We start from the raw sequence: 17760 nt of genomic DNA, 5'->3' as shown, positions 1-17760 counted from the left end.
GGGATCGATAGATACTACAGATCCGCAGGCTGGCGACAAAGCGGGCGAACATGTAGAGATGGATAGGAGGTGATTGTCATTAATCAGCCCTGTTTTGAGCGAATTGCACATAGTTGGCACTCTAGTGAAGTGACATAAGATTAATCGATCGATCGATTTTTTTTTTTGCTATTTCATTGAAAGGGAATACCTATCGAGAAGCAGAAGTCTTCATTTTCGATCATCCGTTCGTTCATCGTAATTACCATGCGCCACTGACTCCGACGGAGCCGTGGCGCTGGCACCCGTCAAACCAGTTTGGTTTTGGTGTCCGATTCAAATTACGGCCGGCGCGGAGGACCGTTGGGTGTCGCTGTCTGTTATTGTCCTTTGAAACGCTGACCTTCGTCCGCTGGTCCACCGCCGACGCTCCCCGGTTATTTGTGTTCTGCCTCATTGTTGATTTGGTTTCAACCTGGTGTCGCTTGGCGTTAGGAAAATGCGGTACGTTTCTGTTTGCATTGGTTCGCGTGTCGCCGAATCTCACGCTGGCGAAACGTCAATATGGCCTTACCTTTTTGCGCATTCGGCTTTATATCTTTTTTGACAGCTCTGTTCAGTGCTCAACCTGCTTTTTTCCATTGTGATCTGTGTGCGGTTATTCGCCTGTGATGAGTGATTCTCATTGCTCTGCTCCCCGTAGCCGCGGATCATCTTTTATCCGGTCAGCCGTCTGACGAGCGCCCACTGACGTCCCCTGCTGATCGCTTGCCGCTGTACTATTGCAGGCAGCGGAGCAGCTCGCTGCTGCCTGACGCCGGACTGGCCGTCTGCCCCCCCCCCCCCACCCCCACTACCACTGCCGAGCTCTGTCCCTCCCACTTCTGTCCGCTGACCTGACCCCTGCGCTACCGTTCCAGGCAGCGGAGCAGCTCGCTGCCGCCGGTCCGGACGCCTGTCCCTCCCCCCCCCTATCACTACCGAGCTCTGTCCCTCCCACTTCTGTCCGCTGACCTGACCCCCGCGGTACCGTTGCAGGCAGCGGAGCAGCTCGCTGCTGCCGGCCGCCGGTCCGGACGCGGCCGCCGCCTCGGAGCTGGAGCGCAAGGTGTCTGCCCAGCGCCGGCAGCTACACACCCTCCGCGAGCGACTCGAGCAGTTTGAGCGCGGCGACGTCGGCAATCAGGTCAAACAGGTGGGTAAGAGCGCCGGACGGGCGGCAGCGGCCACTATAGGGTGACGGCGGGCCGCCGAGGCGATAAATACTGATAGTGATACGCTGCATATGGATATGTGGGCTGCTATTTTTCCGCTGCGAATCTTGAAGTGGCACCATAATGTGCTCTGGAACACCGATTTATGTCTCAATGTGCTATAAACGAGGATATTTTATAGGTCAGTTTGTCATCAAATGGTTTTCGCTAGCCTAAAACGTTATCGTTTAGACTAGAAGCAGGAGCGGTGACGGCATGTTTCAAAGTTTCTAGCTGACATGACTCAGTCATCCCAACTGGCTATGCTGCCTAGCTGCCGGTTGCTACTCGTACATGGTTCCTCGCGCTCACTGGTGCTCCGGCTGTCCCCCAGCTGAGTGCCAAGCTGGATGAGAAGAACGAGCGACTGCAGAGGACGGAAGAGGAGCGCACGCGACTCGAGACGGCGCTGGCCAAGGCCGAGGACAAGTCGGCGGTGAGTCTGGGGCGGACGGCCGCCCGCCGTACCGACCAGGGCGAGGCAGCAGGTTTAAGGGAATGGGCCGTTACTTGCTTTTCACTTCTGTCGGAACCCTGCTTCCATTTGGGTGATATTCAAAAACCCGCTAAATCAACTTGTTTTAAAAACCGTGATCCTTAATCAATTCCACTGCCATTGATGACAAACACTGCGCAAATCTGAGTCCGGTCCGGGTGGAGACTGTCGCCGGCCGGCCGCTCGGTTGCCGCTGGGCTGCTCCGGTCGGTCGGTCGGTGGGACGCTCCCCGGTCGGCGCGGATCTGACTGATGTCCACTGAGGAGCCGCGGCCGCACACGCCGCCGCTGACCACGTGACCGGCGCCCGCCCGCCGCCGGTGGCGTCCGAGTCTGACCACGTGACCGGCGTCCGGCCGCCAGGGCTACGTGCGTCTGCTGGAGATGGAGAAGAAGGACCGCATGTCGACGGAGAAGCGGGCGCTGGAGCTGCTGCAGGACATCAAGCGCAAGTGGAAGCGGGACGAGGAGGAGCGGCTCAAGGTGGTCCACGACGAGGTCAAGGTCAGTCGGCGCCGCAGGACGGCAAGTTACTCACCTCCCAGGCCGTCTGCCATGTTAGCTCGTCTGTGAAAGTCGGCAGCAGGCACAGTTTGATGTGATGCATGCTTTGTTTCACTTGCCCAAGAATTCACGGACTGTATGCTCAATACTATTTAGTCGCCCGAGTCAAACTCGTCGCCGCATGGCGCTGAAGCCAGCAGCGGTCAGCTCAGTGTCTATTTATCGTAGACCTCTGCGAGACTGATCTGTGTTGGCTGTGTGACACTGGCGATCTCCCTGTCCACAGCGCTACCAGACCGAGAGTAAGTCGCTGGAGGAGAAGTACCACTTCGCCCTGGAGAACCTGCAGCGCTGTCAGAGTCAGCTGACGGCAGCCGAGGAGGCGCGGCGAGCGGCCGAGGAGGCCAGCCGGCACAACAAACACAAGGTCAAGGAGGTAGGTCAGAGGTCAGAGGCAGGTCAGACACGGACTGAGCTGCCGAGGAGGCCGGCACAAAGTCGAGGAGGTGGGTTAGGGTACAGACGCTACAAAACGTTCATGACACTGACTTCAGGGGTACCGTGGAAGCAAGGAACTGGACACTGGCAACGGAGAAGGGCGCTGCTCTCACGGGAGGTATATCGCAAAGTTTCTCCAAAAGTATGCACATTGTTTATTTCATTAATCGTTTGTTGCCAATTAGTTGTCCGTCCGTAAGGCCTGCAGTGGCTCTGTCTATGTCAGTGCCAGATTTGCCCCCGCTGACCCGTCCGCCGGCCCGTCTGATATCCCCCGCTGATCCGTCCGCCGGCCCGTCTGATATCCCCTGCTGATCCGTCCGCCGCCCCGTCTGATATCCCCCGCTGATCCGTCCGCCGCCCCGTCTGAGTGATATCCCCCGCTGATCCGTCCGCCGCCCCGTCTGGTATCCCCCGCTGATCCGTCCGCCGCCCCGTCTGATATCCCCCGCTGATCCGTCCGCCGCCCCGCCCACCCCCGCCAGGTGCTGGATAGCAGCCGGCAGGACTCAGCCGGCCTGCAGCAGCGGCTGGACCAGCTGACGGCCACCTCCCAGCAGCAGCAGCGCGAGCTGGAGCAGCAGCGGGCCGCGCAGCAGCGGCTGCAGCAGCAGCTCAGCGACGCCGAGGACGAGCGACGCCGGCTCCAGCGGCAGGTACGCGTCAAAGGCTGCAGCAGAGCCCTCCTGGTTCACTGTGGTAGCGAGGGTGTTATGGCGGCTCGAACACTGCTGCAGCCGCTACATTGTGTCTGCTGGTCATGGCTCACCTGCACAGACAGCTTTGTCTTGATTCATAATTTGAATTTACCATAACTAAGACGATATTTTCTCTAGCAGTGGATCTCTCCCCGTTCACTCACCTGCCCGCTGACGCCGCCTTTCCCCCGCCCTCTGTCCGCAGCTGGAGCGCGCCCGCGACGAGGCGGCGCCGGTGGCCGAGCTGCGCGCCGACCGTGACCGCCTGCGGGCCGAGACGGAGCGGCTGGCGCGCGGCTGCCGGGAGGCGGAGGCGCGCGCCGAGAGGTGCCAGCAGGGCGGCTCGCAGACGGCCGCCCAGCTGGAGCGACAGCTGGCCGAACTGCGCCGGCAGCTCGCCGAACAGGCCGAGCAGCTGAAGGTGGGGACGGTGGGAACCCGGGGAGAGGAGAGGTACTGTACTGCAGACCGAGCAGGCCGAGCAGTTGCAGCTGGGGACGGCGGTTGGACCGGGGTGAGGGAGGGGTTCTGTTACTGCTGTTATAAAACGGGGGAGGGACGGGGTAAGGCTGCAATTTGTAACGGAGCGAATTGTTGGGTCAACAGACGCTAGGGGCTGGCCCAGGGTTACTGCCGTCAGTGCGTTATTAAGTGAAGTGTCTTGCACGGTGAGACCCGAGCTGCATAATCCCGTGTGCCGTCCCGTCTGACGCCCTCCCCGCTCGGTCAGACGGCGCGGCGGCTGCAGGGCGAGTCGGAGGCGGCGCTGGCCTCCCGCGAGTCTGAGCTGAGCTCCGAGCGCGCCAGCCACCAGGCCGAGACGGCCGAGCTCCAAACCCGGCTGCGGGAGGGTAACGAGGAGAGGGAGCGCCTGCTTGAAGAGCTGATGGCTACGCAGGACAAGGAGGGTGAGGAGCCACAGACGGTGACTGCGAGTTCTCAACACTCTCGCTCTTAGGCTGAAGTTCGTGTGGTCGGTCCGTCGTACACGCATATCGCGCTGTCGGCGCGTTTTACACACTAACGTTTCGCTATCGGTCCGCTTTACGTGCCATCATCGCGATGCCGACCCGTTCCCCCTAATATCGATTTGTCGAGTCTTGTTTTACTCCCTACTGTTGCGCTGCCGGTATATCTCACGGTATGTCATCTGCGCCGGCAGTTGATCACCAGCAGCGCATCTGCGAGCTGGAGACCACCCTACTGGGCCTGGAGCAGTCGCTCACCAAGCTGGAGCACCGCAACGAGAGCCTGCAGCACCAGCTGACTAGCACCAGCGCGGCGGCCGCCGCCGAGGAGCAGCTCGACAGGTGCGCGCGACGGGCGGGCGGGGAAAGCGGTTGCCGGTCAGCAGTGGTTGGCAGGGTGGCGGTGGCGGGCTGTGTTACGGTATCCTACCGGAAAGTTTAATTGAGGACAGCGAGGAAGTGGCGGTAGCTGTACTTCGGTTAGAAGCGCGATAGGTCCTTGTGATGAGCCGAAGACGTGTAGCTGAGTTTGATTTGCGTCCATTACGTGTGTCAACCTGGATGTGCTTTCCCACGCGGGGACTGCGTTTGTGAAAGTCGACGTTCGGGCTACCCTGTCCATAATTGCCCCCTGATCGAACCCATTGCCGCGGATGACCCTTATGGCTGTGTCATTCTCTGTTCCATTCGTTTGGCGAGGAACTGATGGCCTGCTGTCGACCGTCCGACCCCGTGACACCCTCCCGTAAGTCCGTTCCCCAGCGAGGAGGCTGATTTAGCGGAGCTGGGCTGATGTCTCTGTAACTCCCTCCCGTCCCCCAGTGAGGAGCTGGCTGATGTCTCTGTAACCCCCTCCCGTTCCCCAGTGGGGAGCTGATGTCTCTGTAACCCCCTCCCGTTCCCCAGTGGGGAGCTGATGTCTCTGTAACTCCCTCCCGTTACCCAGTGAGGAGCTGGCTGATGTCTCTGTAACCCCCTCCCGTTCCCCAGTGGGGAGCTGATGTCTCTGTAACCCCCTCCCGTTCCCCAGTGGGGAGCTGATGTCTCTGTAACTCCCTCCCGTTACCCAGCAAGGAGCTGATGTCTCTGTAACTCCCTCCCGTTCCCCAGTGGGGAGCTGATGTCTCTGTAACTCCCTCCCGTTACCCAGTGAGGAGGCTGATGTCTATGTTACTCCCTCCCGTTCCCCAGGGAGGAGCTGGCGGCTGTCTCTGTAACTCCCATGTCTCTGTAACTCCCTCCCGTTTCCCAGTGAGGAGCAGGCGCGGCTGAAGTCTCTGTAACTCCCTCCCGTTCCCCAGTTGGAAGCTGGCGGCTGTCTCTGTAACTCCCTCCCGTTCCGCAGCGAGGAGCTGGAGTGGCGGCTGATGTCTCTGTAACTCCCTTCCGTTGTCTCTGTAACTCCCTCCCGTTCCCCAGCGAGGAGCTGGCCCGGCTGCGGCAGCAGCAGGCGGTGCTGCAGACTCAGCTGGAGCGTGCCGAGAGTCAGTTGGAGACGGTTCGCGAGCGGGCCGCCGTGGACCGACACAAGGTGGCGGAACTTCAGGACCAGATCAGACTGGTACGTCGTCCCCCCCCCCGGCCCTTGCACAGGACCAGATTAAGCTGGTACGGGGACCCGCAGTTTCTACTGTACAGCGACCCTGAGTAAATTGTCCCAGCACCCTCACAGGGAACAACGGTAAGCTGTCAGAGGGCACGCACAGAAAACCTCAGCTACTCTTGTACAGGTACCGGCAGTCGATATCAATGTTATCGGTTGTTACTGGACAGGACAGACGGCTAAAGTTGGGGTTCGTGTACAGTAGTAACTGCGGGTCCCCGTACGTCGACCCAACTCCCGCACAGGACCAGATTAGACTGGTTTGGTCACTGGCCCTGTGTGAGCTTGTGTTCTCATGACAATTACTCTTGTTATGGTTCCCTTCTTCATAGCCACTGATGACAAACACTGCGCAAATCTGAGTCCGGTCCGGGTGGAGACTGTCGCCGGCCGGCCGCTGGGCTGCTCCGGTCGGTCGGTCGGTCGGTGGGACGCTCCCCGGCCGGCGCGGATCTGACTGATGTTCACTGAGGAGCCGCGGCCGGCAGACGAGGCAGCAACAACCATCGCCCTCCTAACGACCCTCCCTAACCCGCTCCACCCCACAGAAAGACAAGCAGCTCAACGACTGGAAGATCGACGTCCGTATCGCCAACCGCGAGGCGCGCACGGCCGAGACGGCGCTGACGGCGCTGCGCGAGTCGGAGTCGGGCTGGGCGGCGGAGCGGGCGGAGCTGACGCAGCGCGCCGCACAGCTGGAGGTGCAGCTGGCAGAGCGGCAGGCCGAGCTGGAGAGAGCGCGCCGCGAGCTGGAGAGGGCCGGGGGCGAGTCCGACGAGCTTAAGGCCGCCCATGAGGTGAGAGACTAGCTGTGGAGCGGTGGTGACTAGAGGTGGCAAAATGTGGACCCGAGGACCCGGTCCAAAGAACCAATCTGGACCCATATGGGTCCAGACCGGTTCCTGGAAATTTTCTGACAGGTCCAACCGGGTCCTACCATAAACCATACATCATGCACACTACAAATGATTGCAAAATATGAAGTGAATGTAAAGAAAACATTTGCTCATGTACCTATGTTTCTTTGCACACTGTACCTCATGAATATTTCCAGTGCGAAAAAGGCTATTTTACATGATGCAACTAATGCTACCTACAAATACTTTGTAATTATTAATTGACTTTTGGGGTACGGGTCCAACTGGTTCCGATTTTAACTTGGACCGGGTCCGACTGGTTCCAGAAATATCCATTCGGGTCTGGTTCGAGTCTGGTTCCCAAAATTTTCACCTTTTGCCACCTCTGGTGGTGACTGCCGGCAAAGGATGGTCTGGGGTGGCGGGGTTGCCGCTCGGGGCAGGGATGGCTGGCCGGATATGGGATGGGTTGTGATTTGTATAGTGGTGAATTTAACAGCTGCGTCATCAGTTTCTATTTTGATCCCTTGTTCGATTCGTTAGATGTATGCTAAAAAGCAGCTAATTTTGATGTATTTGATGAATTAAATGTTTCAAATATGTTATGAAACATATTTCAAAATATGTTCCACGGTGCAGAGGACCCCACCACTCAGTCCCTCCCCCTCCCTGCCTGGGCAGACGGAGATCTCGCGCTGGGTGGAGCAGGTTCGCTCCCTGGAGCGCGAGCTGGCGGACGGCGCCGCCGTGGCCGCCGAGCGCCAGCAGGCCGAGCGCAGCGCCCAGCAGCTCCAGGAGCGGCTGGAGCAGGAGCGGGCCGCCGTGCGCCGCGAGCAGGAGCGCTCGGCGCGCCTGGAGTCGCAGGCCGACGAGCTGCGCGGCGAGCTGGCCGAGGCCCGCAAACAGACGGCGGCGCACGAGGCGGTGAGCTGAGAGAGGGCCGGGCGGCCGACGGGAACACCGCGGCCCGTAGCTGTGTCTGGTCCGATGACGGCCAGGCGGAACATTGCATGGCAACAGATGTGCTGCTAGGAAAAGCAGTGTTACTGTGATAGTAACCGATCTATAATCAGTCTATAAACAAGCGTTATAAGTGGCCAGTCTTATTATCAAGAAAGGTCCCATGGCTGTTTCGTTTTTGTCATACCAGGATCGAATGTCCGTAGTGTTCGTTGTCATGGCCTTGGTAATCAATTTATTATTGTGGCTGTCCCTCGCCCTGACTGGCACCGTAACAGTCGGGGCTGATTCCCCAAGAATATCTTGTCTGACCTGACTTCCGCCTGCTTCCCTCAGGCTCAGACTATCAGTGTCTGACCAGGACTATCTCCTTCTCTCAACCATTCTTGTCTGACGGTCATCGGCGCCTATATAATCTTGTCTGACTTGATTATATAGGCGCCGATGACCTGACTGTAGACTGGGCGCCCAAAAACCCCTATTCATCATCATCATCTGACTTGATTATCTCCGTCCCTCAGACTACGGTGTCACTGATCTGACTGTCGTCTCTTTCTCAGTCTAAAGTGTCGGACCTCACTGCTCTGCCTTCCTCGGACTATTGAAACTGCCTCTGATCTGACCTCAGCTGCTGCTTCCGTCCCTCAGACTATCGTGTCTGACCTGACTGTCGCTGATTCCTCCCTCAGACTATCGCGTCTCTGAAGGAGCTCTGCTCCACGCTGGATAACCAGCTGACCGACATGGAGGAGCTGCTCAACAAACAGGAGACGGACTCGCAGAAACACGAACAAAACAAGTCAGTACTCTGTCAGAACACTGGCGCGTAACGGCCCGCTAGGACATCCACAATTTAGCCGGCGCAAGTTAAACGCAACATTTTGCTGCAGGGGTACTTGAGTACGTGGCTACGATTGAATGTGCACGGGGCATGCGGCTGGTGTTTGAGTGAGGAGACGGCATTACCTACCAATTCACGGAGTAATCAGTATGATGGAGGTTGCAAAGTACCAGCACTTGATTTAGATTGAAGCCTCCTCGCACTAATTAACACCTGGAGCCGCATCCCTAGTTTGTGGGGAGCCCTGAACTCTGCCCCGCCCGCCACCCAGGGCCTCAGGCTGGCTGTAAGCGGAGGTGCGCGTCCGCAGCTGATCTGCCGTCCTCTGTCCAGGGCCGATAGTGCGTCTCCCCCCCCCCCACCCCCACCCCACCACTGACCGCTGATCCGCCGTCGTCGGAGTCGGAGGGGCCAGTTTGTCGGAGGAGCTGACCTGTGTTCCTCCCTCCCCTGTTGACCCCGCTGTCCTCTGTCCAGGGCCAGTCTGTCGGAGGAGCTGGTCAGTCTGTGCCCCCCCCCCACCCCCACCCTCCCACCCACCTCCCCCACTGACCCGCCGTCCTATGTCTGTCCAGGGCCAGTCTGTCGGAGGAGATAGTGCGACTGTGCCTCCCCCCACACACACACACACACACTGACCCGCTGTGCTCTGTCTGTCCAGGGCCAGTCTCTCGGAGGAGATAGTGCGACTGCAGGCCGAGGTGCGCGCCGCCAAGGCGTCCGCCAACGAGGAGAAGTCGCTGAAAATGTTCCAGGAGCGGCGCGCGCAGGACCTGGAGCGGCGCCTTCAGGCGCAGGAGACGGAGGTCGAGACGGAGCGCGACATCCTGCGCAAGGACCTCGAGGAGTACCGCGAACTCTCGCGCGGCCTGACCGACCAGGTGAGGGATCGAGTGCCGGGAGGGCTGGCAGCAGCTAGAAGACTTCAGCACTCAGTCTGGTTAGTGATTAGTTGCGTTTTGAAGTCCAATCCGTTCCGTGTCCCGTGTTTTACCCCGGGCGTTGTTGGTGCGCCGGCAGCTGTCTCAGCACGATCAGCAGCTGTCGGAGGCGCAGACCCAGCTGCGACAGCTGGAGCGACGCGAAGAGCAGACGCTCAACGAGCTCTCCCGGCTCAAGGAGGAGATGTCCGGCCTGCTCACCCAGATCCACTCGCTCAAGGACTCCAACTTCCAGCTGACAGAGGCACTCGAGAAGGCCGTCGACCGCGCCGAGGCCTTCAAGGAGCGGTCAGTTACGCGCGCCGAGTCATTTAGACGGAAAGCTCGCTGATGTTTGGTTTGTATTTTAGCGATACGTGCAGTGGGAGACGTGTGGGATCTAGTTCAGGAAGCTAGGTGTTTGTCATTGCCAGTCTCCAGGAGGCTGTGTTTCTACACCTTTTTACACTCAACTTAAAATAAGTCACACTCAAATTAAAAAAAGGTCACATTCAAATTAAAAAACGTCACAATCAAATTAAAAAAGATCACACTCAAATTAAAAAAGGTCACATACAAATTAAAAAAGACCACATTCAAATTAAAAAAGCTCACATTCGATTTAAAAAAGGTCACATTCAAATAAAAAAGGTCACATTCAAATTAAAACTGTATTTCGTTTACCCTTTTCCAGCCATATATTTTGGCAACCGCTTGGCCGATTCATCAGTGGTCCGGAGCAGTCAGATAGCCCAATCATATTAAAAACTGAATGACTGTTTTGATGTATCCGGGTAACCGTCCCGGCGCGTGGCTCTCTCTCAAATGCCAAATCAGGAGCGTTTAAATGGCTTCTCTCACATGTTACAAATCTTTGCAAGGATTGGAACGATTATTACGAGCGAGCGAGCGCAGCGAGCGAAGCGAAGTCTTTTCAATATAACGGAAAAATCTCAGTATGAGCGGCCCGGCCCGGCCCGGCCTGTAACGCTTTTGAGAGGCTTATATCTCAGCAACCGCTGGACCGAATGGCCTGCGGTCTTTTTTGCTGGGTAGCCCCATCCCTTCTACCCCGTAACTGACTACTTTTGATACATCTCAGTGACCGCCGTGGCACGTGCCACGTGAAAAATCAAGGGTGTTCAAGCAGTTTTGCAAAAGTAATGATTTTGAGTGGCCCATATCTCAGCAGCGGCTTGAGCGATTGTTTTGCGGTCATTTTTATAGGGTAGCTGCATCCCTTCTACCAAAGGTCGGATACTCTTCATCGATGTGAGTGACCCCCACTGCACGTGCAAAATACAACAATAAGAGGTGCAAAATTTGTTCCCATTTCAGTAACTCGGTAATTACTGGGGCGATTTCGCTGAAACTTGGCATACAGGTAGGCACCCACCAGGCAATGCATTCCCATGTGTTGCGGTTAGGGTGCTACTGCACGTGCGCACGAGCAGGGGGCGTTTCCAGATCTCGAGAACGGCTGGGCCGATTGCGCTCAAATTTGGTACATGGTTGGGGACCGGTTAGTAGGGTGCCGTGCAAAAGTCATTTTGGACCCCGTTTGCACGTGCGCACGTGCAGAATGCCGCTTCCAGATCTCAGGAACGGCTGGGCCGATTGCGTTCAAATTTGGTACACCGCTAGCGACCGGTTAGAAGGGTGCTTTGCACAAGCCCGTTGGAAGTACCCTCTCGCCCTTCTGCACGTGCAGGGCTCACTATCTCGCTCGCTCGTTCTTCGCCCAAAAGGCGTTTTACTGGTTATGAAACTCATGGCTTGTATAACTATTCTATTTTACTTACCTATATGGGTTCCATGTGACCATGTGTATCATGTATTACAACAATCACGAATGCCAGTTGGCCCTGGTGATGTTAAATCTGGTTCACACATCATGCACACATCAGTATCGCACATACAAACAAGTACATACACACAAGGACATACCTACTCCCATTACTACTGATTACGAGCGAGCGAGCGCAGCGAGCGAAGTGAGTCTTTTCAATATAACGGAAAAATATCAGTATGAGCGGCCCGGCCCGGCCTGTAACGCTTTTGAGAGGCTTATATCTCAGCAACCGCTGGACCGATTGGCCTGCGGTCTTTTTTGTTGGGTAGCCCCATCCCTTCTACCCCGTAATTGACTACTTTTGATACATCTCAGTGACCGTCGTGGCACGTGCCACGTGAAAAGTCAAGGGTGTTCAAGCTGTTTTGCAAAAGTAGTGATTTTGAGAGGCTCATATCTCAACAGCCGCTTGAGCGATTGACTTGCGGTAATTTTTATAGGGTAGCAGCATCCCTTCTACCCAAAATAGGATACTCTCGATGCATGTGGGTCACCCCCAGTGCACGTGCAAAATACAACAATAAGAGGTGCCAAATTTGTTCCCATTTCAGTAACTCGGTAATTACTGGGGCGATTTCGCTGAAACTTGGCATACAGGTAGGCACCCACCAGGCAATGCATTCCCATGTGTTGCGGTTAGGGTGCTACTGCACGTGCGCACGTGCAAGGGGCGTTTCCAGATCTCGAGAACGGCTGGGCCGATTGCGCTCAAATTTGGTACACGGTTGGGGACCAGTTTGTAGGGTGCCGTGCAAAAGTCATTTTGGACCCCGTTTGCACGTGCGCACGTGCAGAATGCCGCTTCCAGATCTCAGGAACGGCTGGGCCGATTGCGTTCAAATTTGGCACACCGCTAGCGACCAGTTAGAAGGGTGCTTTGCGCAAGCCCGTTGGAAGCACCCTCTCGCCCTTCCGCACGTGCAGGGCTCACTATCTCGCTCGCTCGTTTTTCGCCCAAAAGGCGTTTTACTGGTTTTAGATTGATTCATTCTGCATTACTCATGAGCAATTTCAATTACAATCACGTTTACGCCGAATTTACATGTGTTTGAAAGTTTTTCCGAAAATCTTCCACAGATTCGGCTTCCATCATGCTGGGCAAAAGTTGGTTCCACTCTCTTATGGTTTTTGGGAAAAACGAGTTATGGTACTGAAGTAATCTCGACGGAAGTCTCTATCTTTTTAGGGTGATCACTCCGTGATATATAGCTAGGTTCACATATAATTCTACTAACATCTACTTTCATGTTGCCATGGTGTAATTTGTACAGTAAGCATAATCTCGCCTCTCTACGTCGGCTTTCTAGGGATACCCATCCTATTGTGACCAGCATGTCAGTAACACTGCTTTGTCGGTCGTAGTCATTAAGTATAAATCTAGCAGCGCGCCTTTGAACCATTTCCAGCTCATGCTTCATACCCTCTCCCCATGGGTCCCAAACAGAGCTGGCATAGTCTAGATGTGGCCTAACAAGGGACAAATACATGATTTCCTTTACAGCTTGTGGGCAATCCTTGAAATTTCGCTTAATAAATCGTAGCATCTGATTCGCTTTACCAGTGACATGTTGTACATGATTTTGCCAGGTACATTTGTTCGAAATATGCACGCCTAAATATTTGAACTCATTGACAACCTGAACTTCTATTCCATTCAAATAGTATCTAGGCATTGCAGCAAGTTTTTGCTTTGTCATTCTCATGATAGCACACTTTCCAACATTAATAGACATTTTCCATTTGGAACACCATTGAGATAATTATTTATATTTGCCTGTAACGAAAAACTACATTCTTCATTGCTTAAGATGTCTGTGTAAAGAACAACATCATCTGCATATAATTTTATCTGACAATTAATCATATCCGGAAGATCGTTAATATATAAAAGAAATAATATTGGACCCAATACACTCCCTTGTGGGACACCGGACGTAACTCTAATCACATCAGAATAACAATTATTAACCCGCGCCCGGCTGGGGGTCCTGGATTTCCACGCCCTGCTGGGGGGGGTGTTTGAACACCCCTCCTTCTAACTCGGCTCCTGGGCCACGTAGCGATACGCGGAAGGCGGCGTTCGAAAGAGCGTAAAAAATAATCACGAAATCACTTCGGTCAATTTTTTGGTCAGGTCAAAGGTCAGGTCACCAGAGGTCATTGAAGGCAAAATTTCGCCGATTTCCAGGTCGAATGTCGAAAATTTCCAAGAAGCCAACGCATAACTCGAGAACAAATAGAGCTACAGCGCCGCAGAAAAGCGCATTCGATAGCCCTATTAAAGCCCTTTCTGAGTAATTCTCTCAGATTTGACCTAACGTCAACGGTTTTGCCTGCAGGGGGCAAAAATTGCAAAAATAGCCGATTTTTTCGGAAACAGTTTTTCTGCAATAACTTTTGACCCGAGCCTTGTACGAGCTTATTTTTACCGGCATTGTGTTCCTCTCGTCAAGACGCATCGAATGAACTATAAGTTGACCTTGAAAGGTCAACTTGAAAATTTGACCTCAGGTCAAGGTCATGACCTGACCGGAAAGGGTCATGTTGCATATCAGTCGATCCGTATCGTCGAGCTGAACACAGCTAAGGCGTTTTCATTGCTCTAGCATGCCTCTATCAAAAGTTATTTGCGAAAAACTGTTAGATACCATTCGTGACCTAAGATGACCTCAGGGCATAAACAAGGGTCACGGACACCATTTTCATGTTCAGTGTGTCTAAACCACTTGTCATTCGGTGTTTGGGAGTGTTTATAATGTTTTTTGTCCAAAAGAGGCGCATTTCAATTTTCTCCCATTGACTTATAATGGGGAGGTCGCAAAATTGACCTGACCTTAGGTCATCGATATCAAAATTCTGAGATATACATTTTGTACATGCTATTGCTCTTAGCAATCGCTGAAAGTTTCAAAGCGATCGGTCACTCGGTGTAGCTATGACAGACATTGAAACTTTTTATGAGGTGAGGTCACTTCAAGTGACCTGGTGACCTAACCTTGAATGACCTTGGTCTGAAATTTTCACAACATGTGTAGAATTGATGTGCAATAAGGTGTACCAAAAACGGCGGCGCAGAGCGCCGCCGTTTTTGAGATATTCGCGAAAAACCACAAGGGGGGGTGTTCAAACACCCCACCCCCCCCCCCAGCAGGGCGCGGGTTAACCAGAACTCTCTGCGTTCTATTACATAAGAAGGCTTCAATCCAGCCAAGAACGTTATTATCTAAATTATACATTTTTAGTTTAGTTAAGAGATGTTTATGTGGAACCCTATCAAACGCCTTACTGAAGTCAATGAATGCCAAATCAACACTCTTTTTCTTGTCAATGGATGACATAATATCCTGATAAAGCAGTAACAGTTGTGACTCACAAGAAAGATGTCTTCTGAATCCATGCTGACTATCAGAGAATAGGTCAAAATCATCTAGGTGCATCACAATATGGGAAACTAAAATACGCTCCATCATTTTACAACATATACATGTGAGCGAAATTGGACGATAATTTACAGGTTGTTTGGTACTGCCCCCTTTGAAAGCTGGGTGCACTGTGGCTTGACGCCAATCGTGAGGAATGTCTTTCATACCAAGAGACTGTTCGAAAATCATTTTGAGGTACATTGCGACCACTTTTTCGCAATGTTTTATAATATATCCATATCATTATATCCAGAATATATCCAGACCATAAATCATTATGTGTCACGGTCGGGGTGCTGTTGCACGTGCGTATGTGTGGGCCCCGCTTATGTATCTCGAGAACAACAAGGCCGATTGCACTCAGAGCTGGGGACCGGCTGTTTGGGTGATTTTAGCAAGTCAGTTGCTGTCTCATTTTGCACATGCGCACGTGTTAAGACGAATTTTGCATATCAAGAACGGTTAGGCCGATGGGACTCAAAGTTCATATGTCGCTAGGGACAGGCTTTTTGGGTATCCCGTTGATTTCAGTTAGGGTCAGCACATGCGCAGAATAATCTGATTATCCACGGTACACTTAACTTATATGTACTCGATGTGTGTCCATGTAGCCCTGTGGGTGTTTGGAGGCTGGTAGGTATATGTAGTGCCCTGCGCGTGCACGTGCGCATATGCAAAGTGAGACCCTAACTGACATCAACGGGATAGGGGATACCCAAATAGCTGTCTCTAGCGGCATACGAGCTTTGAGTCCCATCGGCCTAACCGTTCTTGATATGCAAAATTCGTCTTAACACGTGCGCATGTGCAAAATGAGACAGCAACTGACTTGCTAAAATCACCCAAACAGCCGGTCCCTAGCTCTGAGTGCAATCGGCCTTGTTGTTCTCGAGATACATAAGCGGGGCCCACACATGCGCACGTGCAACAGCACCCCGACCGTGACACATGATAATTTATTGTCACATGGAACCCGTATAGGTAAGTAAAATAGAATAGTTATACAAGCCATGAGTTTCATAATAATCGTTCCAATCCTTGCAAAAATTTGTGACTTGTGAGAGAAGCCATTTAAACGCTCCTGATTTGGCATTTGAGAGAGAGCCACGCACCGGGACGGTTACCCGGAATCGGATACATCAAAACAGTCATTCAGTTTTTAATATGATTAGGCTATCTGACTGCTCCGGACCACTGATGAATCCGCCAAGCGGTTGCCAAAATATATGGCTGGAAAAGGGTAAACGAAATACAGTTTTAATTTGAATGTGACCTTTTTTAATTTGAATGTGACCTTTTTTAAATCGCATGTGAGCTTTTTAATTTGAATGTGGTCTTTTTTTAATTTGTATGTGACCTTTTTTAATTTGAGTGTGATCTTTTTTAATTTGATTGTGACCTTTTTTAATTTGAATTTGACCTTTTTTAATTTGAGTGTGACTTATTTTAAGTTGAGTGTAAAAAGGTGTAGTGATGTTGCAGTATCACACCACACCGACACAGTACATCCACAGTATCAGTCTCGCTTACCACACCACCGTGTGCGCCGTGACTGACCTCGCCTCCCGCCCCTCACCCAGGATCGCCGAGCTGGAGCGGGTGATCTCTGAGCTGCAGCTCAGCCACGAGGAGGCCGAGAAACGCTACGAGGGCACCGTCAGCCAGCAGACCAAGCTCATCGACTTCCTGCAGGCCAAGTCTGAGGCGCCCGCCAAGAAAAAGGTACGCACACAGGCAGTTAGGTAGGCTGTGTGAGGTGATGTTGACTCTGAATGACGGCTGTATTAAGTGTTACCGACACGCCTGTCTGCGATCTGTGGGCCTCCCCACTCCATTCACCGCCCCTGACTAATTACTCCGTGTGTATTACAGACGCTGGCGGACCGTCTGTTTGGGGAGAAGCCGCAGAAGGAGAACTGCACCCCGGTGCCGCTCAAGTACCGCGACCTGGAGGGACTGCTGGAGCGAGAGCGCATGCGCAACAAACAGCTGAACGACCAGCTGAACCGGGCGCGCGCCGAGATCGTCTCACTCACCAACAAAGGTGGGAGCGGAGCTGATGGCTGAGCTGGATCGAAATGGTCCGGTATAGTCCGCCTGAGCTGACCACTACATAGCAATGATAACTGCTATTTCTGTGCTTCTCAGTTTCTTACTTCTTTTCATTTCCCTACATTTATTGGTCTTGTGACTAGGTAAAACGATCTAAGGGCGAAACTGCGCTAAGTCCTAACCTCGCTGCAACGCTAGTTCTTCAGATTATGTCGTACAAGCTCAACCGTTGTAAGATTTTGGTTTCGATTCTCGCTTGTTTGTTTACTTACCGTTCACCGCTATATCTGACCGTCCTCCGTTCCTGCTTTGCGCCAGGAGTGCCGAGCTGTCCGGACACTCCCTGCCTGGGCGGCACTCCGCAGTCGCGGCGGGCACTCCGCCTGCTGGCGCAGTCACCCAGCGTGCAGAGCACCCCTGCGCCGGCGTCGCGCGCGCCGGCCGCCGGCAGTCGCTCGGGCTCGGCGCTGCCGGCCGCCACGCCCACCCCGCAGCGGATGCACCACAACATCCCGCACCGGTTCGACACGGGCCTGATGACGCGCGCCGCCAAGTGCGCCGCCTGCCTGGGACCGGTGCGGTTCGGACGGACGGCGGCCCGCTGTGCCGAGTGCCACGTCACCGCGCACCCCAAGGTGAGGCCGGCCGGCCGGACAGCGGGCCGCAGCGGCTGCTGGGCAGGGTGGTCCGACGCTGAGTTAGGCGCTTTGGAGGATCGGTACGGCCTGCATCGATACCAGACTCCCAGAGGGGTGTTTATTTTAAACGTCGATATGTAATTGTATGGTGTGCTTTTTTACACAATAAGTTTTATATCGATGCAATTACAATCAGCTGCTCACAATAGCTCTATAGAC

At 53.9% G+C, this 17760-nt stretch overlaps 1 protein-coding gene across 2 annotated transcripts in view; it reads left to right on the top strand.

Annotated features, from left to right (window-relative positions):
• Positions 1-17760, top strand: part of LOC122376510 (citron Rho-interacting kinase-like) — a 28917-nt gene that overhangs the window by 5147 nt on the left and 6010 nt on the right. For both annotated transcript variants that reach the window (XM_043356402.1, XM_043356403.1), the window contains exons 10-26: positions 1018-1174; positions 1567-1668; positions 2092-2232; positions 2519-2668; positions 3216-3386; positions 3634-3849; positions 4159-4336; positions 4591-4738; positions 5816-5957; positions 6548-6796; positions 7538-7780; positions 8506-8615; positions 9319-9538; positions 9678-9886; positions 16432-16573; positions 16724-16895; positions 17222-17538. In XM_043356402.1, the coding sequence (XP_043212337.1) occupies positions 1018-1174; positions 1567-1668; positions 2092-2232; positions 2519-2668; positions 3216-3386; positions 3634-3849; positions 4159-4336; positions 4591-4738; positions 5816-5957; positions 6548-6796; positions 7538-7780; positions 8506-8615; positions 9319-9538; positions 9678-9886; positions 16432-16573; positions 16724-16895; positions 17222-17538 (3067 nt within the window). The remainder of the gene's footprint in view (positions 1-1017; positions 1175-1566; positions 1669-2091; positions 2233-2518; positions 2669-3215; positions 3387-3633; positions 3850-4158; positions 4337-4590; positions 4739-5815; positions 5958-6547; positions 6797-7537; positions 7781-8505; positions 8616-9318; positions 9539-9677; positions 9887-16431; positions 16574-16723; positions 16896-17221; positions 17539-17760) is intronic.

The sequence above is a fragment of the Amphibalanus amphitrite genome, unplaced genomic scaffold (assembly GCF_019059575.1).
Source record: "Amphibalanus amphitrite isolate SeventyFive unplaced genomic scaffold, NRLGWU_Aamphi_draft 002176F_arrow, whole genome shotgun sequence".
NCBI lineage: Eukaryota > Metazoa > Arthropoda > Thecostraca > Balanomorpha > Balanidae > Amphibalanus > Amphibalanus amphitrite.
Note: the sequence above shows the minus strand (reverse complement) of the source record. Positions and strands in the feature narration are given on the sequence as shown.